Below are 22307 nucleotides of genomic sequence, written 5' to 3' on the forward strand. Positions count from 1 at the left end.
CTTGCACCTGAAAAGCCAAGTGCGGATAATTGCCCATCCCCAAAAAAGAGTAATTCCTGCCCTGCCCGTAGGAATGATTTTCTCTCTGCTGCGGCCAATGAAATGTCAACACGGATTATCAACCAAATAGAGGGGAGTCCTCCCCAACGGATAGATAGCATCCAACCAAGGCTTTTTCCGGGTAACCCCACAGAGGCTGCGGGAGCACCCTATGCTGGGGCATAGGTAGGCAGCCACCACCTGTCTTAGCTTTCCAATTAGCTTAGTTATAGATAGGTCAAAAGGTTTCAATGGGTGCTTCAACCGTGGGTCCATTTATTCACCGGTTATAGATTTGCATCTGCATCTGCCGTTGGTGGTTATTGATCTCGGTCTATAGTTCGGTTCTACTTACAGTTCTCTGGCGCACCTAATGCGGATCATAGTGACAGTTCTCGCCACACTCTTTACCACCATGACTTCTTACTGCTCTTGCAGCGGATCTTGGTACCTGAAAACACACTACCCTATCACTTACACCAACCGTCTTTCTCCTTCCCATGGGTCCCGCTCCCGCTGTAATCCGTACTCGGTTCTGCTTTTCTCCAACTCTCACTCTGGTTGCTGACAAGGTGAGGGCTGTACCTGCCCCTATGGTACATGCTTTCGACGATCCGTGGTGTGTGTGTCGTATTCTCTCGTCCCTTTCTCCCTGAACCGTCTGTGACTAGCCTTAGGCTTTCTCAACCAGCTCAGAAATAAGTGTTCAGTCGAATCAAAACACAGCTTGAAAAGGTGAATCGGAATTCCGCCGAGTCTGAACGCTTTCTCAAGATGATGATTTTCTCGCTCAGCTATAGCCGTAGACGACTATTTGGGTCAGCTCCTCCTCTGAGGAGCCTTTCTCGCCTCCCACCACTCATATAGTCATTTTTCTAGCCCGTTGAGCTACTAATAGGAAAGAAAGGTACCTCCCTTCTCCGGGAGAGTCGACGTTAAAAAAGTGAACCTTGGTGGCAGAGCCAGAAGCACCGGACAAGATGTTTCGGGGTCTCCTTCCTGCAAGTATACTGAGAGACTCGTATCTAAAAAATTCTTTCTATCCATCTCTGAATCATGGGGCCCGAAACATTGTTGATATGGCCGGTAGTGGGCATAGTACAGTGGCATTTACGTGTTCCCAACAGACTTTGAAAATCACCGATCCTCGGATCGTCTCGTCTCGCAAGCACAATGAGCCGAAAAGCACTTCCATTATGGACATCGGGAAGGCGGCGGCACCGTGGCCATATCGAACTCCTTGCCTAATGAGTCCCTTTCCATGATCTCGTGTCGCCAAACTCTCGGATTCGCTTTGCCTTTACTTCAAAATACGCTACTAAAGGATTAGAGGCATCTCGACTCGCGATATCTCACTCGCACATCTCGGATTGGACATGACTCAATGACTTCATCCACATCTCGATTCGCGATATCCCACTTCCACATACTTGAGTGGAGTGCTCACGCCCTTTATCAAATTGATATGCTGACGCGTATAAACACTCAAAGAAGCGTATAAAGGCTGAAAGAAAGTACGATTCCCAATACACCAACTGCGCTCAACTTGCACGCTTCACTCGCTCATTTGAAAAAAGCAGGCACCTTGTTGCAGCCAGCCGACAAGGAAAAAGTGACGACCACGGGCCCTTTGGCTATACAGGTTTCATCGCCGATTCCGTGTGGTAACAGCTTGTGGACAAAAGGAACCATCGAAGAACTAACTATAAAATGAATACTAACTTACCTTAAAGAAAGGCGCAATCGATGTTCTTCCTTTTGGAAAGTAGATTGACTGTCTCTCCGCTTTCTGCGCAACCTTCCAGCCTGAAACTTCCTTATACATTACATGATGGGACCTTTCTTTTCAGTCATTTGACTTGCAGTCAAATTCCCTGGACTTGAATCAATGACTTAAGGCCTATTCTGGAAGATCTTATAGGCAGTAGCCCGGGCATTCCGTACATCGCTGCCGTCCTTCGTGACTGCAGGAAGTCGATGGTTGGATACACCAAGCAAGCCCCCAAAGCTAATGGTCTCCAACTCCGTCCTAGGCCTCCTTCTAGTCCGACTTCCCTAATGTTAGGTGGTAGCATGTCAGGCTCAGCTAAAGCCGCTCACACACAGCAACTCCAGCTGCAACCGCCAAAGCAAGAGGGTAGGGGTACGTTCAAAATTCTGCTACTCAAATGTACTCTTTAATGCTCCCGGTCTTTGTTCTTTAGCCGGCCGATCCATAGCCGTCGAAACAAGCAGCACGGGGATGGCGCATATACCTTTCCTTTTCTCTCCTGTCTTTTTCCTCCACATCGCTTTCCTCCATCTCATCAACCCTTCCATTTCTTTATCAAATTTGAAAGCCTTTATTCCCACAAAGCAAAGCCACCCTCAACAGTAGATTCTCTTGATTCGGTTGAGGCGGAACAACCACAAATAGTAGCATCCGCCATCACCAGCAGCGAGACTAGTGCCAGCATCCTTGCCTCTTCCAGCATCCCTTAGCGTTGATCCACCAGCGGCTTCACTCTGAAGCAAAGGCAGGGGCACTACCAGAAGCATACCTTCCATATCGAGATCGTGATCCAGATCCGTATACGAGGCTATAAGCACCAGAGCAAGCACCAATAGCAGTTGATCGGGAAGTATATCCAAAAGTAGATCAGGATGGATCTTCTCTCTTTCTTCTTTTACTTAACTCCGAAATCTTTTCTTTCGATCCAGCAGTGGAGATAGAGACAGAGGCAGATGCATTTGACCGAGTGGAGACAGCTGTGGAAGCTGCAATCCTGGAGGAGAGAATGAAGTAGGTAGGGCCCGCGGGACTAGAAAACTCGTTTCCCTATCTATCTCTCTCATTTCTTCTGGTCGACGGCCTTCCTCTACTCTTGCTACCAGGCCCGGTAGTGACAGGGATGCTACTGCATGTGCTACTACTACTACCTACTGACTAAGGAACTTCAGGGATGCTACTGCTACTACTACCTACAGGGATGCTACTACTAACTACTGACTAAAGAGAGTACTACTAGCTACTGACTAAAGAGACTACTACTACTAGCTACTGACTATGTAGCTGGGACAGTGAAGATCAAAGATTAGGTATCCTATCCTGTGCAATCTAGATAAATGATTGGTGTAGGAACCATTCTACTCTCAAAGAAGAAGATAAAATGCCTATCCCACCCACAAGACTCCGACGACTCGGCCTTCGCCCTCGAACAAGTCTTTCTCACTTTCGTCAAATTCTTGCTCTTGCTCTGCCCTTGTTTTTTCAGAACAAAAAAAAGAAAGACATTAAGAAATGGAAGAAGAACCTTCGAAAAGGAGTGTCTTCCTTCGAAGCGAAGCTTGACCATCCACTGACTATTGATGAAGTGATGAAATGTGGAAATTTGATGAATAGCTCAGTAAGGTGACGTCGCTTCGCTTTTTTTTATATAAAGTAGTAAGCTGATCTCCGGCTGATCCTACCGCAGCCGTCACGCCCCCGTTTTAGCATTTTTTGGGGGGAGTAGGGTAGCTCCTGTTCCAATGGAGGGACGTGTCTGGTCAACCGTTCGTTGAAATGCTCTGCGCCGCGGCGAGCCGGTGCGGGCTTACACCAATCTTGCAGTCTCGAGAAATCTACTTAAACTTAAGTTCCCTGCTGCAACTGGTCGTCATGGGTTCAGTGGCGCCGCTATATGTTTAACACAAGCAAGTCGCCTACTCATATTCAAAAGGCGCTACTTCTAAAGTCAAGTTGAGCACCCGGACCGGAAGCTGCCCGCCCGGATGACAAGATCTGATGTCAAAGAGGGGGCCCATTTCTCGCAGTTCTAAACAATCAATGACCAAAGAAAGAGATGATAAAGGACCAACGACGATCTATGAGGATAAGGAGGAGGAGTAGGAGGAGCTTTCATTGAAGTAGAGGCAGAATCGAATGATGACGATACAGAGAATGAGACAAAGCCTAAAGGGGAGAGCACTTAGACATTTCACTTTGAATACGGGGAAGTCCGCAGGGAGGAATTCCTCCGGGCGTATTACTGTTTTTCACCGAGGGGGTGGATCGAAGCGATTGCAGCGAAAAATTGACCTGAAACGAAGCACTTCGTCTATTGGCATTGTAGAAAGGATCGAATATGACCCTAATCGTTCTTCTCGGATCGCTCTAGTACGATGGATCGAGGGGGTGCTGCTACGCCGCCAGAGGAAATGCAACACGATAGAAGAGTTCGCTCCGCCGCGTAAGATCCTCGAACCTACCACGGCCACCATCTTTTGCCTTTTTTCGTTCTCTTCCCTGCCCGGGAAAGTGGATCAAAGAAAGGTAGCTTGCTCCCAAGGCAAGTGCTTGCTTACGCTTTATGTAGTGGTCGGCCTTCCTACCAGAATGCCTCCTTGGTTGAAGAGCCAAGCCTGCGCAGGAAGCAAACAAACTTGCGCGAAGGACGTTTTCTTCTCTGCCCTGTCCTCTCCCTTGGCCAAGGGAGAGACTGCATCCCTTTCCTTCGGTAGCTCTTTGGGTTTCCCAAGGATAGCGGTAGCTGGGGCAAAGCCCGCTTTCTTCGCTCCGCGAATGAGAGAGAAACTCATCGGAAAGAAGACGTTTTCTCTTTGCGAGATCCGAAAGTGGAGAACGCATTGCGTTCTCTGGGCACATAGGATCAAACGTAAAGCAGCGCTTTCTTGGCAGAGTTTGAGGCAGCAAGAAACTTTAGGGCTTGTTGGAGCTGCTGAGCATAACGAATCGAAGCCGAAGGCGGATCAAGGTAGCTTGCTCCCAAGGCAAGTGCTTGCTTACGCTTTATGTAGTGGTCGGCCTTCCTACCAGAATGCCTCTAGAAGCTTCTACAAAGCTTTGCTTCCGGTAGAAGCTAGTCGCTTCGGTAGCTTGCCTGCCAAGCCTATAGGCGAAGGGCCGAAGGATGGAGCGTGCAAAGTCGATCGTGCACCTGTCGTGTGACCCGTTGGTCCTAAGCAATGTCTTTCGCGAAGCGACCCACCTAGAAAGAGCTCTCCTTTTAGGGAGGCAAAAAAATGGAACTTCGATCTGATGCGGGTATCCAATCCCGCCGCTGAGATGTCCAGCGGATTCCGGGGCCTTGACGAATGGCCGGCCACCATTGTTGTTAGAAGAGCAAAAGGCCCGGGGCATAGCAGGATGAACCAATGTGAATGAGTGTAAGCTTCGTTGCCCGAACACGATTGGTGCTGACCACACTAGGTGCTACCGTGGTAGCAAGAGAGGCCAGGCAGTGACAATTGAGAGGTTGTCACTGAGCATTCCGTCTCACACGGGAAGAGAGGTCAAATGGCAAGGCAAAAGGCCATACGCCCGTGTGGCTCCTCGCGGAGTATAGCTCACATCCAAACATCTGATTGGGGAACGGGGCAACGCCCATGAAGCTCCGGCGGAAAGGGAAGGCCTGCCAGGCCGTATGCCCATGGGTGCAGGATTCTTCGAAAAAGCGCGGGCTGACTCGGAGACCTGGGACCTTGGCTTAGCAACGAATGAAGGGAAGCTCGAAGAGCTTTCTCCGCCAGCGGCTTATGTAGTGGTCGGCCAACTAAAGCTCGCTAAGCTTCGCTTCCCTCCCTTATGAAACTTCATGAAGTAGTCGGCATTCTATAAGCGACTTGTCGAGTTTACAAAGCTTTGCTTCTTGTAGTCGGCCCTCCATGCCTCCCTTCATTTGCTTGCCTCCTTTCAGCCCAGAATGCCTACTGACGTTAAGCTAACCGCCAGAAGCGACACCCGAAGGGTGAGCTTCTGGCGCAGGAGGCCAAGCATTCTGCCAGACGTCCCGGCCTGGGAGCCCCGTTCGCCTTTACTATAGTCTTTAGTTTTTCTTCATTTTATTAAGTAGCTAAGTTTCAAAAGCAAAGGTGAACAGCCCCCTGTCCTTTCTTTATAGTAGTCAAGGGCTTATAAGAAAAGTCAGGAAGGAGGCATGGAGGTGGGAAGGCCGACCACTACACGGATAGATTTCTATACCAAGTCATGAGCGATAGCGAAGCCAAGCCGCCGCCTATAGGCGAAGGGACGAAAGCCCGGCAAAGGTTAGACCTGATGGGAAAAAGTACGAAAAAAAAATAGTACGTTAAGGTTACGAAGTCACTTAGCCGAGCCGAGGCTAAGGTTATGGAATTACAGAGTAGGTTTTAGGTAAAGTGAAACTAAGGAACTGGCTTAGCTGTTCTACAAAGGAGAAAAGCTTTTGTTAAAGAGTCACTTATCCGTCTACAAAGGGAAAGGCGTCGGTACGGAGTCACGTCAGCTGTGGATATAGACTAGGCGTCGGAACGGAGTCTTAAAGTATTCACCGAGACTACACTAAGGAAGAAGTCAGCGAAAGTGAGCTCGTAACTAAGAAAGCCGGTATCAGAAACGAAGCCCTCTATAATAAAAAAAAGCAAAGAAGTCAAGGAACGAAGCTGCTTCTCTAATAACCCCGTTGAATAGGAGGGCGAAGGCTTTTTCAAAAAGTTTGATAGAGGTGGGCTTCGACCTTCTTAGGAAGAGCCGTACGAGGCAGCTCACGTACGGTTCGGGAGCCGAGCCACCGCACAGGGGCTTAGGTCAACACTTATATATTAGCCAGTCATCAATTGGAAGCGGGTAAGATGGTGATGAATTGCGATTGGTCCAAACCTTCTAAAAGCGGCTTCTTGCGACCTGCCCAGAATGCCCATACATACCTTCGGTTTCAAGACCTTGTTCGCACAGCGAATAAAGGTCGGGTTGAAGGGGGCAGTCAGCTGGCTGCTTCTTGGCCACGCCCCCCTGCTTATAGATACGAGATACTTGATCTAAATTCTAAAGTAGGAAATTGCATACCATTAGCTGATATACGTATGGGAACATGGGTACATGATATTGAATGTCATCCAGGTCAAGGCGCAAAGCTGGCTCGAGCCGCAGGAACTTATGCTAAAATAATTAAGGAGCCAGCCCCACAATGTCTTGTGCGGCTACCTTCGGGTGTTGAAAAACTCATAGATTCCCGATGCCGAGCTACTATTGGTATAGTTTCCAATCCCAACCATGGTGCACGTAAGCTTAGAAAAGCAGGACAAAGCCGGTGGTTAGGCAGACGCCCCATTGTTCGTGGTGTTGCAATGAATCCAGTGGATCATCCTCATGGAGGAGGTGAGGGGCGCACGAAAGGAGGTAGACCTTCGGTGTCACCTTGGGGGAAGCCCACCAAAGCAGGATTTCGGGCAGTAGTGGGGGTGGGGAAACGCAGAATTTAGTTCATGCCACGACGATCTATATGGAAGGGAAGTTTTGTTGATGCTTTCCTGTTTAGAATGAAGAAGAACAGAGAAAGTCTTTTGAGCAGGAAAATTTGGTCACGTAGATCTTCTATTTCGCCGGAATTCGTTGATTGCTCCGTACTCATTTACAATGGAAAAACTCCTGTTCGTTGTAAGATCACTGAAGGAAAGGTTGGTCATAAATTTGGAGAGTTTGCTTCTACACGGAGACGAAGACCTTCGAGAACAAATAAAGGAAAGGGAAGAAAGGGGAAAAAGGAAAGTCTAAGCGCCATATGGCACGAAAAGGAAATCCGATTTCGGTAAGACTTGATCTGAATCGTAGTTCAGATCCAAGTCGGTTCAGTGAGGGCGACCGCGAAAGTCACCGAATGGGTCCGGTCCATCTTTTCCTGATCTTTGTCCCATAAAAAAAAAGGCGTGGGAGGACGTTGCAGATGTCCGGGACGGACACGACTTCTTCTAACGCTAGAAGACCACAGGAAGACACCCGGGACAAGAGCATGTCGTGAAAGACGCACACGGGGCGGGCGTGCTTCGACCGTGTCTCCGGGGCACAGTTGAATGTAGATATCATGAACGCGAGGTGCAGGATACCAGGCCGAGAAACCCGGGCAAGCACTCCCCTAATGTGCCGATCGCTAGCGCATCCAGGGCCCCGGCGCCCAGCTCCGCTGGAGAGGCCGTCACTGATCTGAGAAGTGCGTCTTCGGTTCGGATAGACTGATTCTGCGAACGCCTAGCCCCAGGAATCAATAAAAAAACAAGTGCTCAGTTTCATTTCAGATCAGTGAATAAACCGAAAGAAGAGACGTTTCTCGCTCGGCGCCGCACTATGCTCCGCTTCAACAAATGATAGTTTTCGGTGGAACCGGTGAACCACGCGAGCTGGTTAGATGCGTGGGACAGAGGGCTCGTAGTACCTGATAGCGCAGCTATGCAGTGGAAGGGAAGGAGCCTAAATCGACCCCCTTCTTTATTTTTTATTCAAAGACACAAAAGCACAGTACAAAGAGATTGGACTCTCGGATGAGACTAAGCAGCTACCGTTCCGACGCGCCCCTGACCCTATCTTTATTAAGACCGAAAACCCTCTCTAAAGTGGAGCCTAGTTGAAGCTGTCATTTAAATCATAGAATAGAAAGAAAAGACACTTTTAGGGATATAGATGGAGTCTCGCTCAGTAAAGAGAGTTGTAGATTCGTAGAAGAGGATCAGAGTACGCGCGCTACAAAACGCAGCCAGCCAGTTCGACGTTAGTGGAAAGAAGATAGTACTTGAGTACTGACCCCTCCGGGGCCCCCGGTTGCTTTGGCGCGCCCCACCCCAACGTTGGAGTATTGCCTTTTTAGCCTACGCTTGCTGCTTGCAGCATGGATTCTTTAGATCTAAAGAATCCATGCTTCCCCCGCCCCGGAGCGAGACTCTATCCAGATCTCAAAGAATAACGAGCTAGGCGGCCGGCGGGCAAAGAAAGGGGGCGGGCCGGCCGGTCGGGGCCTTGGCGATACGTTCTTCTTTCGAAGCGTTTTGCCAATAGAGCGAGGGCGTCCTTCTGGGGTGGGGCGTTTACTTTCAAATGACAACCGCCTGTTCCTGCAGCGGGGGCGTTGCACGAAAGCAAACCGCCCCCCGCCCGATTAAGTACCAGTTGCTTCGCTGGTGGGCCCACTTAGGTTAGGGGGGCATTGTCCCTCAGTTCTTACCAACCTCAGGTGTGTAATCGACATCTAGCTTATTATCGGTAGAAGTTTCATGCAAGCCTGACCTCAGCTGTCCATTTCTTATTCATTCAGGGCGCCCCTAGTGGACTTGGCGGTGCTCCTTTCTCAAACCAGAACAACTCTGAACGTTAGGGAAGATAAGGGAAGACCACCTGAGCGAACCGACCGAAGGGACTTTACTTATCCGAACCGAACGTTAGCGGCTTAAGCTAAGCCTATCACGAGCAGCGTCGCTGCTTGATCGGCGGGGAGGAGCATCTCAAAGTATGGGGCAAAGGATCAAGCGCTTTGACTTTGTCCCCCGGGATCCACCACAGGTTGGGTTTGAGAGCCGTGTGATGGGTGACTATCCAGCACGGTTCGGAGAGCACTTGTATGTAGTCTGCGCTGGTGAATGGAAGCCCCCGCCGCAAAAAAGAAGCGGCTCTTCCCACGGCTCCGTCACCATTGACTCTATTTATTATTATGGTAAATCAGTGTATCAAGATGTCAATCTTAGATCTTATTTCGGTTCGATACGTCCACCTACGATACTCACCTTTGGCTTTCGTCTCGGTAGGTGTATTATTCTACATTTTCCCAAAAGGACATTCATTCATTTCTTTCTTCCCCGTCGACCACTACGACGGAAACGACGCGACAAATCAAGACCCGGAAAGGAGAAGGGCCGGTGGTGGGCATTTGGGAAAGTCGGGCCGATCGGGTGTCTTCATTCAAGCGACGGTACAGAAGAAGAACGAAACGAAGTGAGAGGCCGGGGGGCAGGGAAAAGAGTCGAGTCGATCAGGCTCGACGACCGGGAGAAGCAAAACGAAATCAGGATTTGGCCGAAAAAGATGCAACGCTATGGATACCATGACCGATCACCATCGAGAAAGAAGAATTTTTCTAAATCACTTCGGGTCAGCGGGGCCTTCAAGCATCCGAAATACGCCGGGGTTGTAAATGACATAGCGTTCCTGATAGAAAATGACGACTCCTCCAGAAAAACGAAGTTATTCAAGTTCTTTTTACCAAAGAAGTCCCGCTCTGACGGCCCGACGAGTCATCTACTAAAAAGGACCCTCCCCGCTGTGCGCCCCTCCTTGAATTATTCGGTCATGCAATACTTATTGAATACAAAGAAAAAAATGCATTTCGACCCCGTCGTAGTTCTCAATCATTTCGTGGCACCGGGTGTGGCTGAACCATCTACGATGGGGGGAGCGAAGGAAGGAAGCTTAGATAAGAGAATACGCTCTCGCATCGCTTTTTTTGTAGAAAGCTCGACCAGCGAGAAAAAGTGTTTGGCCCAAGCCAAAAAGAGGTTGATCCACTTCATTCGCTTGGCGAATGATCTTCGCTTCGCGGGAACAACAAAAACCACCATCTCGCTCTTTCCTTTCTTCGGTGCTACCTTTTTCTTTCCAAGGGATGGGGTTGGGGTGTATAAAAACCTATTTTTTGAGTATGCCCGGGAACAACTCCTAGGTCAATTAAGGATCAAATGTTGGAACCTCATGGGTAAGGAGAAGGTAATGGAATTGATAGAGAAATTCATAGACCTAGGTGGGATAGGAGAATTGATAAAGGGAATAGAGATGATGATAGAGATCATACTGAGAAAGAGGAGAATTCCGTACGGGTACAACTCTTATTTGAACGAAGTGCAAAAAATGCGATCTTTTTTGTCTAATAGAACAAACACAAATACCTTAATTGAGTCGGTAAAGATCAAATCTGTTTATCAAAGTGCTTCTCTGATTGCTCAAGACATCTCTTTTCAACCGAGGAACAATCAAATCTCATTTCGTTCCATTTTTTGTAAAATAGTTAAGGATATTCCATTAATAATGCCAAAAGGGGTGGAGGGGATACGTATTTGTTGTTCAGGTCGATTAGGAGGTGCGGAAATAGCTAGAACTGAATGCGGAAAGTATGGAAAAACATCTCGTAATGTATTTCACCAGAAAATCGATTATGCTCCTGCTACAGTATCTACTCGTTACGGAATTTCAGGTGTCAAAGTGCGGATCTCATATAGTCAAAATAAGAAGGGACGTGCTATATCCGAAACGTACGAAATTTTTCAAATATAGTAAAGGCAGATGTTGTAGGGGTCGCGAACCGGACGGTACACAACTTGGTTTTGGAAGATATGGCACCAAAAGTTGTAGAGCTGGTCGTCTTTCATATCGAGCCATTGAAGCAGCGCGTCGGGCTACAATCGGACAATTCCATCGTGCTATGAGCGGACAATTCCGAAGAAATGGTAAGATATGGGTAAGAGTTCTCGCAGATCTTCCTATTACGGGGAAACCTACAGAAGTGAGAATGGGAAGAGGAAAAGGAAATCCTACGGGTTGGATTGCTCGTGTGTCCACGGGACAAATCCCATTTGAAATGGATGGTGTGAGTTTGTCAAATGCTCGACAAGCCGCTACATTAGCGGCGCATAAACCATGTTCGTCAACCAAGTTTGTTCTGTGGTCGTAACGTAATTGGTTAGTGGGGAAAAACCGGGCCGGGACTCAAAAGAATTTGGCGAAGTCTTTGTTCCTGAACGACGGAAGTGGAAAGACAAACAGGGAGAGGGATATACTCCTTTTTTTTGTAATCGCCGAAATTGTACGACGAACCTTCTTGTTCCAGGCGTACGACCCTGAGACGTGACGGTGTCACTTTTCCGGCCCGGTAAAGTGACAGTTACATAATTAAGAATAAGAAAGAGAAGAGCTAAGATTCAGGAAAGGATGACCTTAGGTTAGGGTATTTGTTCCATTTTTGAAACGGGAGTCTTTTTTTTTTCGATTTCTGATTCCCTTGATCCAAACGTCGAATGTGAACATACCAATACGACGTATTCGCGAGCGCACCTAACGATGACTTTCGTAAGTAGTGTGAACCAGGACTAGAAACTGGCCCCTGCAGTGTAAGCCGGGAGTACTGCAAAGGCCCTCTGCAGGGATAGAGGTTGTTCCTCTCGGACCTGACCAATCCGAAAGACAATAGCATCTGCGTGGCGACTCCACTGGGGAGAAGAGTTTCAGTCTGTGGCTTATCTCAACCCCTTGTTGGTAGTTGCCCACTAGGAATCTTTTTTCCCACACACTCAGTGGACTAAATCATCCACTGGCGACCTTGCTCCATTTGAAGTCTAACAGTTCATCACCCTGCAGGTCTTACAGTCAACTTCTACGAACCCAAGCATCTATAGACCTGACTGGCACTGACTGTAACGATCCAGAAAGACCGCAACCTAAAACGGAGATAGAACAGAACCATCAGATGATGAATACTCCTCCGAAACGCTGGCTATCCGCCACCCCACTGGCATTACAGCCCCCTCCAGGGCCCATGCCGGATCTCATAATCCTAGAGAACTTCCCGAAGTTCTTCGGTGCAGGATCTTACTCTGCTGAAGACTACAAAACTTTCAAGATCTCTGCACTGATCATTCTATCGAGGATGAGACGGTAGCAGTCAGACTGAAAGTCAAAACCTTTGACGGATTAGCTCTGAGCTGAGGCAGTTGACCCCTTCCTCCATTTTAGGTTGGGATTATTTTGAAACTGCCTCGAGGGTAAACATTTAGGCCTAAACGATCTCATGAGCATTAAAAAAAAGTAAGGATAATATTTATTAGAATACAACGAACGGTAGAACTGCCTAAATCAATTTCGCTGAGAGTTCTTTGTAGAACCACGTTGGTTAGGGATCTGTACGTCCGTTTCCTAGGCCAATAATAGCCTTCCAAGTACAGCAGAGGAAGCCCATAAGTCTGAAAAAAAGTACTTATCAGCAATCTCATAAGTACTTGGAAGGGGAGGAATCTCATTTTTTCGTAGGACATATTCCCCAAAAGCAAGCATTCGCTTCCTTAGACAAGGAGCAAAGCCCTCGCCGCGAAGAGCGAGTGCTTGACTTTTTTGTTGTTTTTAGGGGCAAAGCTCGTTCGAGGAAGCTCCTCAGTAATCGTCCGCGGAAAACTCCTATTTCGTTTCCTCCATCTAAGCGAGTGCCCTGCTTTGATTCCAGAGATGTTTCCGATACAAACAATTCACTATTTCCTTCCGATGCAGTGACTTATTAATTGAAGGAGGTGAACGGACAGCAAGGGGGAGGCGGGCATTTTTATGTAACCGTCAGTACGTCGACGTTCGCTCAAGCGAGAGGTTGTATACCTGGTTGGACGATCAGTGGTAGCTGCTATAAGCAGCTCATGTCTCGTACTACGAATAAGAAAGTTGCAATAATAGAGATCTCTTTCCTCACCGAGTTTGCCGGCCTGGGATGCGGATTCGAACCGCGTGGTTTATCGGCTGATCGATCTACCATTTGATCCCGCGGGGAAAAAAAGAGCAGGCGCACCCCGCTTTTGCGAAATTTCAATTAGAAAATCTCAAAACTATGAACAGAGTCGCCGGTCAAACCGGATTTATAGCATCATTAAGGTAAATCAAAATGAAGATTGCAGGGTCTTTAGACACTTTACCGGCGGGGGAGGCGTAAGGAGGTTAAGTACTCCGTTTTGAACGACCACATTCGACGCGTCGACACTCGGGGTCTGACGAAACGAGCGTTCAAACAGACCAAAATTGTCCTCCCCAGGGCCACGCATAGAGATCAGTGATCGACATAACCTGGCACTACCAGTCGAATAAAAAAAAACTTCCAGCCAGCAACCACTCACCACTCGGAGGTAGGAGGAGGACTCAAGGTTCACATAAGAAAGGCATGGGACAACCTTCTCTCTTAAGCCTTATCTCTCACCGGATTCGCTTTGTAGTCTCGTTCCAGCAGCTCGGAGCTGCGGGGAGCCGGGAAGGCATGCTTAAACTTGACAACTAGCGAGAGCGGGGAAGCAGCCGTGAAGTTCGTGTAATTACCCCCTTTCATCCAACTATTTGATACGCGAACTAAGTCAGTTCAGTTAGAACAGGTTGCCCGGTCAAATATCGTAAGGCTCCACCCTTTCTTGGAATGGTATAGGCCGCCCACATCTTCATTTTGAGAATATGGCAAAGCTATGCGACCCCCATTTCTTCAGCTAGTATGGCGCAGCGGGTCGGACTACGCAAGTCTTTCCGCTGGGAGCTCACGAGCGATCCCATCCGGGTCAACCACTTACCTACTTACTTATCGAATGAAACCCGGAAAAGGGAACGACGGAGCTGCGGTTTCAGCTGACTTAGTCTTTTACAGATATCCTCATTGAACCTATATGAATTGCCAAGCTTTCGAAGCACTTCTTGTTCCACCAACAGAATCTTCGGCTGAAGGGATATGGGAAGCCCTTTTGTCTACTGACTGAATGCAGGGTGTCCCAACCAATAGACAGGAGTCAACTTGTATTTAGTTTCCATAAGAGAGGCAGTGGAAACCCACTAGAGTTTTGAGTCGTTCAAACGTCGGATAGATAGCGCGAGGAAGTGAAAGAGGATCCACCAAAGGGCTACCAAGAACCAATATGACATATGGGTCACCTTTGCGAGGTTAGAAGGAGGGATAACTACTCTAAGTTGGACCTATTAGTACGTGCTTTTGCTGCTTCGCTTTCGAACTGTCCCTCAGGCAATCAATAAAGAATTCGCGGCCAGGAAGAGGGTGATGGGCTCAGCTCAAGCTGCTGTCAGGAACAAAGTACTCGCAACAAACTGGCTTTGGTGATTCAGTCGAATTGGATAGTCCAGCCCCTTCTTTTCTCCCTTTTCCGCTCTGTGGAACTAGTTATGCCAATGCTTTTTCCCAGGTTGTTGATGGAACCTGGCTTTAATCTTTTGATAGCAGGAAGGAGAGGGAGTCCAATCAGTCAAATAGGAAGGAAAACGGAAAGTCGTCGAAAAGCAGGGGTGGGTGGCCAATCAGCCAACGATCTAGTAGCCCTACTGATCAACTTCCTAATCTCTTGCGTATTTACGCCCCTACCGAAAAATCTTCGATTCCTCTATCACTCGATGGAAAAGGTGAGGTACTCAAAGAGATGGCTTTCCAAGCAAGATGAGTGATGATCCGAGTCGTCGTTCTTTCTCCTTGTTGATCACATGGCTATTGTGCTATTGTAGTCCCCTCTACCTTTGGAGAGAACCCATCCTCCATTGATTCACTAGACTTGTATCTATCCTCAACAAGCTCTTTTGAGGTGAGATCAGTCAGTCTAGAAAACAGAGTGGAAGGTCCGGGGGAAGGCGGTGGGTCATCAAAAAGTAGTTGAATCGATCAGTCCGTTCATAGCAGTCAGACACAAATCCTGGCTTTCTCTACTGTTTGGGAGCACCGGATAATAAGGAAATCACCAATTAGAGTTTGTCATGTAAAGTGAGTCAATAGTCCTTCTTTAGAATCAGTGGAAATGCCGGGGGTTCCCCAAGTCAGCAATAGCAAGTCTGCAAGACATAGCCTCAGACTCCTGGTCTGAGGTCTCATTTGTCGTCTTTTGCAAAGACGGGAGTCAACCTCTACGGTTCGGTTCGTAAGGATAAAGAAGAAAAAGGCCCCCAATGAAAGTCAGCAATAGAGAGGAAGCGAAAAGCGCTGATTCTGTTCTATACAAAAGCATGACAAATCGCCTAAGACAAACTGGTGCTCGACGTGTAGACCGATGACTTTCTGATTGTGATGTACCTGATCCTAACGACATCAATGGTACTCTCGTCTATTCTGCCACAGATGCTCTTTTTTTTTTAGTGCTTTTTTTCTTTCTGACACTATCACATCTAATGCTTGCTGAAAAGCAACCTCTGCGATGATGCTCTTGCAAACCTTCCTATGACTGAACGAGAGCCTTTTTCAACTTTCCCACTAACAGAGAATGAAGGGAGGCAAATCGAAGCCCTGTCTCTTGCCCGGCGTAGCTGTAGGTTGACGTTATGGTCCAACCGGATGCTAGGAGGTGCATAGTTGTTGGCCCAGTCAGTCCGACCTGTGTACAGTCTCGCCTTCAGTCAATATGAACGATAGAATATTTTTGATATTGACTGCATGACGAACCAACCTTTTTGGCATGGAGCGGCTCAATTCCTCTCTATTAGCGCAAAGGTTAATGAGTGCCCTATCCCTTTTCTTTTTCATGTACTTACTCTATATGGCCTTGGTCTCGTTTGTCTCACTCTTTCACACTAGTCGAGGCAAGCAATTCTGACTCCGAAAAAAGAAGACTGTGACGACGCTTTTTTTTTTAGAGGCGTGTAGAATGACGACGATCTTCTAGCCACGGCGCTATGACTCGATTACTGATGGCATAGTTAGTAGCCTTTTATGGTCCACGATTCTCCGTACAATCTTATGTATTATTAATACATTGATAAGTTGACGTGGTCATTTCTAGTGCTGGATTCTTGGTAGGCCTTCTCTTCCTGGGGAATGGGGAAAGGAAGAATGTTCTATTCGTTCCTTCAGCAATAAGGAGAGGGGCAGGAGGGTTCTTTCCTTTTTTATTTAAGCCTTAGCCGAGAGGAGAAGAGACCTTCTTTTTGAGCTTGGATCTCGCTTTGATCTTTGCTGACCGATATCCTTAGTCTTGATGCTAACATCTTAAGCCTGTGTACACGGCTTCTTATTCACTCTTTCTTTGGTAAAATTGTTTACCGATCTTCTTCGGAATATGGCTCTCGGTCTACGACATCATGATCACCTACCCTCGATATACTTATATAAGTATATATAAGTATCCATTAGGTTCACTCCCTTGAAGAGACGATTGGAGCATTCCTGTTTTCAACTGACCAAAAGGAGCCCCATAGAGAGTAAGCTTTAGAATTGTTTACTTACTTGCAAAAACTTGGTCCTAATCCGGGAAGATGATCACGAAGATCTTTGACGTGTAGACCAAAGGCTAATCCTTTTTTTTCTTTGATTCTTTTGACGGTACGGATAGTGCTATTCCTATTCGGTTACACAGGGCTTGCTTGACTCTTTCTTTTCTTTCTAGCACTTATAGTGATTTGTCGTCGTCTGAAACTTTCAAGTCTTGATGCTTTCCCCAGCCTTCTTTCATTCCGGTCAAAGTTGGATTATCGGTTAAGGTCGAAGAAAGCCCTTTCGGTGCCCCCTTAAGAGAGAGAAAGGACTGACGGCCCACTTGTCGCATAGGAAAGAAGAAACTTGTCATCAATGCCGTCGAAATCGATCGAGTATTTCGGAATCTACAGAAAAAACAAAGTGAACGGTCCGTGCGTCGAGTGTAGTACCCGTTACTATCTTCCTCTATCTATACCGTAATCGGGCTTAGGCGAAATGAGGCTTGACTATGGACCGAGATCCGTTTCATCTATCCCCTGCTTTCTTCTCTCTTTCGGTCAGAGCATGGTCTTACCAGTCGGCTATGTAACGGGAGTGAGCCATACGGGTGCTACCTAGCTGAAAGTCATCATGTGAGGTATACTTTCACCGATCAATCTACAGAGAGTGCCTCGATCCATCATTATGTAAGGGAGCCAGCCAAACCAAAAAAAAGGAGTAAGCGCTCAAAGGAGCAAAAAAGAGTAAGCATAGAGGGAATGACTAGTCGAATGCCAAAAGAATCAAGCTAAGGCCAGGCAATCAAAGTCAAGCGAGTCAGGTGCATCAATAAAAAAAATCCGTTTTAGTTCCCACCCCAAAAAAGTAAGCTTACTGTTAATTACTATCCTTTGGATAGTCGAGCCCAGCGAGGAAAGATGCAGCGACTAAGCGAACAAGGCCAGAATAGTAAGCAAAGATGCGAAAATCCCCGCTTTGGACCAGAAATAGTGGTAACCCCATCGGCGGTAAAAGTAGGACAGACCCATTTTCGTGGGTCAACAAGACAAAAATAGGCTCTCATTGACTAGCAAAGGGTTCAGAAAGCACAGTGGTCTCAACAAGAGGATAAGAGGCGGGTGTAGTTCAGTCTGGACTTGGTACGTGATGCAAACTACAAATGTGATCAAGAAAGGTCTCCCTTGCTACCCTAACAAGTAGCTCAAGATCTGGAGAAGTGAGAGCCATAGGTTTTATAAGTAGCTCTTCCGTCACATGTAACCACCAAAGAGAGAATCCAATCAATAAGCAAGTTATGAGAACAAATCGAATATCCCTAAGATATGCATGAAGAAGAGCATCGGCTAAGCCAAATGCTTTGATTCTGGATGTCCTTCTCCCCGAATCTGCCAATCCTATCTTTCGATCTGGAGATCGAACTAAATAGGAATCTTTCCCTACTTTTGGTATCTTGAAGGGTATTCTATTATGATCTGCAGTAGTAGGTACCCATGGTCTCAAACAATATGCAGCTGACCAGCCTCCGGTAGAATGACATAGAATCTTTTTTCCGCTAGGCACTCCTTGCATCTTCTGTTGAAGTTTCATCTTATGGGAAGGATGAGAGAGCTGCTGCCAGATTCGTTCCCGCTCCTGTGGAATCTGTAGTGCTTCCTGCTTTATCATTAGCGGATGCGGCATTACTTTGACCCAAACGGCTTGTTGTCTATTAGTAAAACCTTGATTAAAAGATCCATTCTTATTTCGAACTCTCGGACTAGTGGATTTGAACTGGGAGAAAAGTGGTAACATTTTCTTCAAGAGGATGATTTGGAGAAATTCAAAGGAGAAGTTGTTTATCGAGTGAATAGGTGCCCTTCCACTCCCGAATTCATTCTTCCTATTGGAGTTCTTTGCGGAGAAGCTCTTCCTTTCCGGAGCAACTTTCCCGAGGACCAATTGAGAAAGGCGGCTTCCTTGCTTCTTCGTATACAATGACGAATCCGCTTTCTTATTCTACGATCTATTCTGATAGAGCATAGTCTTCAGTTAATCGGAGAACCGGAATCCATTCTTCAGAGTAAGAGCGGCACAACCACTGACAGTGCTAACTACCGTCCTTCCCTTGCCCAACTTCTAATTGTTTCACGAACTGCATCTAACTTTGAAAGATGCTGCTATATATTAGATATTACCCGCTATGGCCTTTAATGATGCAAGCTGTAATTAAAATCTTTTTCACTCGAGCTACCTAGCTTTGATTTGAACTCTTCCCACCTTAGAGCTGTCTCAATCCCACCCTCCGAAGTTGAATGGAAAGACCCGCATACAGCACGAACATAGGCCTCGTAAGCTTTAAGTGTTACCGAGATCCGTCTATCCCAAATAGCCCTCTCTTTCTTGCTTACTGACTTTGGTATTAATTCGTCTAAGATTGATTTCAGGTGGTGTTGTGGAATTGGGTTGCTTACAGAGTGATAGCCATGGGGTTCTATCTTAGATAGCCTGTTTCCTTTATTATACGAAATTAAGGTTTCCCCTTCTTTGACATCCATGTAATTAGGTAGGGTTTTTTTCATTTTGTTAATATGGATTAGCTTGTTTATGAGTTCGAGTGGAGAATGGAGGCCCTTAAAGACACCGCTATAGATTTGGGGGAGATGTAGGGAATAAGTAGCAGTTGTAATAAAGTTGTCGTGGACTGTGTAGACAGGCGCATGGAGATTGATAGCCTCGCTTGAAGTGTAGGACAAAAATCCACTGAAAATACATACATGTTAGTTAGTACCTCAAGGGCCGGACAGAAAAGGAAGTCGTAGACACTTTCTTTCAATTAATATCTATTGCCCACCGTCCACTTCTATGCAAAAAAAAGGCCTTTACCTTCTTTATAAGCCAACTATCAATTGTATAATTGGTCTTCGATCTACCGCTTTCAAGCTCAAGTCGTTCTACGATCAAAAGCCAGTCGTAAACTCTTTTTGCAAGCTCAGTCTTTTCCAAATCAAGATCTCTGTCTGTCTTCGTTCTCGCAAGCTCAGTCACCAGACAACAAACTTCGTTCTCGAAAGCGCTCAGTCTCAAGCTCAAGCTAAGCTGTGGTCTAATCTCTCTGTCCTTCCGTCCCCCCTATTAGCTAGTTGTCCCGTCCGTCGTCCAATCCCTCCCTTCGTTCCTATAGTCCATTAGAGTAATGGGTCTAAAATCCCGAAGTCCCTGAGAGCCTTATTTGATTTACCGGAATGCGGTTTAGAATCCGTCCCGTCCGTTCTGTCCTCTACTAGTCTCCTCAAATAGCAAACGTCCGCTGAGATCGAGATGTCCCTTAATTTAGTCGGTACGGTAATAACGAGAGTATATCCCGGAGTTCCGTACCCTTATAGTACACTAGGCTTGTGGTCTAGACTCCTTCCCTCACTTCGTTCATGATAGTCCATTAGTAGTCCCTACCTCCCTTAGATGCGTATTAGTGAGGCTCGCTACAATGCCTCTATCTCCTATTGTAGGCCGATAGGTCCGCTATAGCCTATCCGCCCACAGAGGTACCCAAACTCGTCGCCCTCTCTAGGGCAACCTCTGCCTGCCTCCTAAAATGAGCTGTACCGAGAGAGAGGAATAGCCTCTTTCGAGTTCCCCGTGCTACGGCTGCTGCTACAGCATCATATTTCATGATCATATTCTCTGAGCCGCACCTGGCATCTCAGTTGTTGTTGTTATCAACCGTGGTAAATCATTGAATACATTAACAACCATTAGTGAATTCCCAAAGCAATCCTAATCCCTTGCTGATGTGATGTGTTTTACATCGCACCGACGCCATTGTGTTTGTGTGAAGCTCAAGAGTCAACAAATGCAGGAATAGCTCCTCTGATGACTCAAGCAGAGTTGCTTTCTGATTCCCTGGCCTAGGTAAGGGTCTATCGCTGTCTATATAGGAATTCTACTTCCTGTTTGAGTCGTAATAGCTCCTGTCCTGGGCTTTTTAGATAGTTCACTCTGCTTCGGGCCGGCTTTCGAGTTGAAACTCCGCTCCTCGGCTTAAGAGCTTTAATAGCTCCTCTTCGGAGGTTTCTGGCTTTTTTCTAGGTTTTGAGGTGAGGAACCCTCGCGTTAGGCTTTCGAGTTTCCCTGTTCGAGAGAGCTCCTTGGCCTGGGCTCTCGAAGCTTATAAGCTTGTGGTATAGTTCGTACTCACATTAAGCTGTGGTCTCCGTCTCAGTCTCGTGCCTTCATTCCGTCGGTATAGGTATACAGTAAAATACCTGCCTCGAAGTCCCGTCAGTTGAGTGCCGTCAGTCAGTGTTCTCAAATCCCAGATCCCCATAGTCTCCAGCGAGTGGAGGACGAAAGAAAGACGTTTCCGCTTTTCTGCCAAAAGAGCTCGTGTAGTTCTCAGAATACACCTACTTGCAGGCCTTTTTGCTAAGTAGTTCTTTTTTTTACCAACAGCGCTCGCTGACTGAGTCCCAGGGGCCAGCCCGTCCCTAAAACTGCTGCTCGCTTCTTTAGATTAGTACTCCCATAGCTAGGGGCAAACAACCTTCCACCCCATACTGATGCGATTTCCCACTGCGCATCTCTCGACCAGCTCGTTCTAGCGCAGCGAACACTGACTTTGCCTTGAGGAGAAATCCTGTTCCCGGAGTTGTTCAAGCTACTGGAGTGGTATTTCACTTCAACGTCACCCGAGAGCGTCGAAAGCCATGGAAGGCCTTAATCCTGCCTGATTGGTAGTACTCATAAGGTTTGGTTCCAGGCAAAGATTAAGTAGTTCAATCCCCTATCTCATACCGAAAAACGTGTAAGATGATGGGGCGAAAAACATAATATTGACGGGGGCCCGCCTCGCCACTCCCCCGTCCCATGGCCGAAAGCCTTTTGAAGTTTTTTTAATGCTTCGACCACGGCCTTCTCTTCTCGATTGAAAAAGAACAACCGAGGTCTTGGTGTATTGGATCCGCTCTTCTTTCCGCATGAACACATGAATTAGATTCGATTCCTCTTCCTTATTCTTTACAAATAGAACCCCCCACCCGAACCTTTCTTAAGACTACCAAGCCCTCTCGAATTAGTTCTACGATAGAAGCTTTCAACGTACACCCGGGGACAAATCTTTCACTCACTGAGAAGTGAAAACCTGTGACTATATCGTCCTGAAGACGGATGCGACGGGAAGAAGTGGCATTTAGAAGTGTTGCTGACTTTACATTTAGGTTTCGGCATAACAAAGCTTGCACTGTCTTTTCGCACTTAGGCGCACAGCGTGCCGTTGGTAATGATTCTACTACGGTGCCGCAAATTCGCAAGCTGATCCTAAGTAATCGTTGTTGTTCATTGGATTCCGGAGGAATGACTTCGTTAGGATTGGAGAATTGCTGCGATTCTTCCTGAATAGACTCGATTCTCCCGTCGAGAGTGACTTTGAAAGTCTTACCTAAACTCTTCCGACTGAATATGAGAAAGCCTATAAAACAACGAGCTACTATCATTTCTTCATTATAGATTGAGATCTTCTTCGAACTTGATGCACAAATAGATGGAATAGCAGCAAATAGCATATTTCTATCCTGCATATCCGTTGAACTCAATCTCATTGGGAAA

At 47.0% G+C, this 22307-nt stretch overlaps 5 protein-coding genes across 5 annotated transcripts; 4 read left to right on the plus strand and 1 right to left on the minus strand.

Annotated features, from left to right (window-relative positions):
- Positions 1–3961: 3961 nt before the first annotated feature.
- rpl2 (ribosomal protein L2) lies at positions 3962–7260 on the plus strand. The gene is made up of 2 exons: positions 3962–4963; positions 6586–7260. Exons 1-2 carry the CDS (start codon positions 3962–3964, stop codon positions 7258–7260), a joined length of 1677 nt encoding a protein of 558 aa, YP_005090371.1.
- Positions 7261–7263: 3 nt separating this feature from the next.
- On the plus strand, positions 7264–7590 carry rps19 (ribosomal protein S19). The gene has a single exon. The coding sequence runs from the start codon at positions 7264–7266 to the stop codon at positions 7588–7590; it is 327 nt and encodes a 108-aa protein (YP_005090372.1).
- On the plus strand, positions 7560–11086 carry rps3 (ribosomal protein S3). The gene is made up of 2 exons: positions 7560–7634; positions 9467–11086. The coding sequence occupies exons 1-2, from the start codon at positions 7560–7562 to the stop codon at positions 11084–11086; spliced, it is 1695 nt and encodes a 564-aa protein (YP_005090373.1).
- Positions 10926–11483, plus strand: rpl16 (ribosomal protein L16). Its single transcript has one exon. The coding sequence runs from the start codon at positions 10926–10928 to the stop codon at positions 11481–11483; it is 558 nt and encodes a 185-aa protein (YP_005090374.1).
- Positions 11484–21712: 10229 nt separating this feature from the next.
- Positions 21713–22300, minus strand: atp4 (ATP synthase F0 subunit 4). Its single transcript has one exon. It carries the CDS (start codon positions 22298–22300, stop codon positions 21713–21715), a length of 588 nt encoding a protein of 195 aa, YP_005090375.1.
- Between the last annotated feature and the right edge of the window lie 7 nt (positions 22301–22307).

The sequence above is a fragment of the mitochondrial genome of Phoenix dactylifera (genome assembly GCF_009389715.1).
Source record: "Phoenix dactylifera mitochondrion, complete genome".
Lineage (NCBI taxonomy): Eukaryota > Viridiplantae > Streptophyta > Magnoliopsida > Arecales > Arecaceae > Phoenix > Phoenix dactylifera.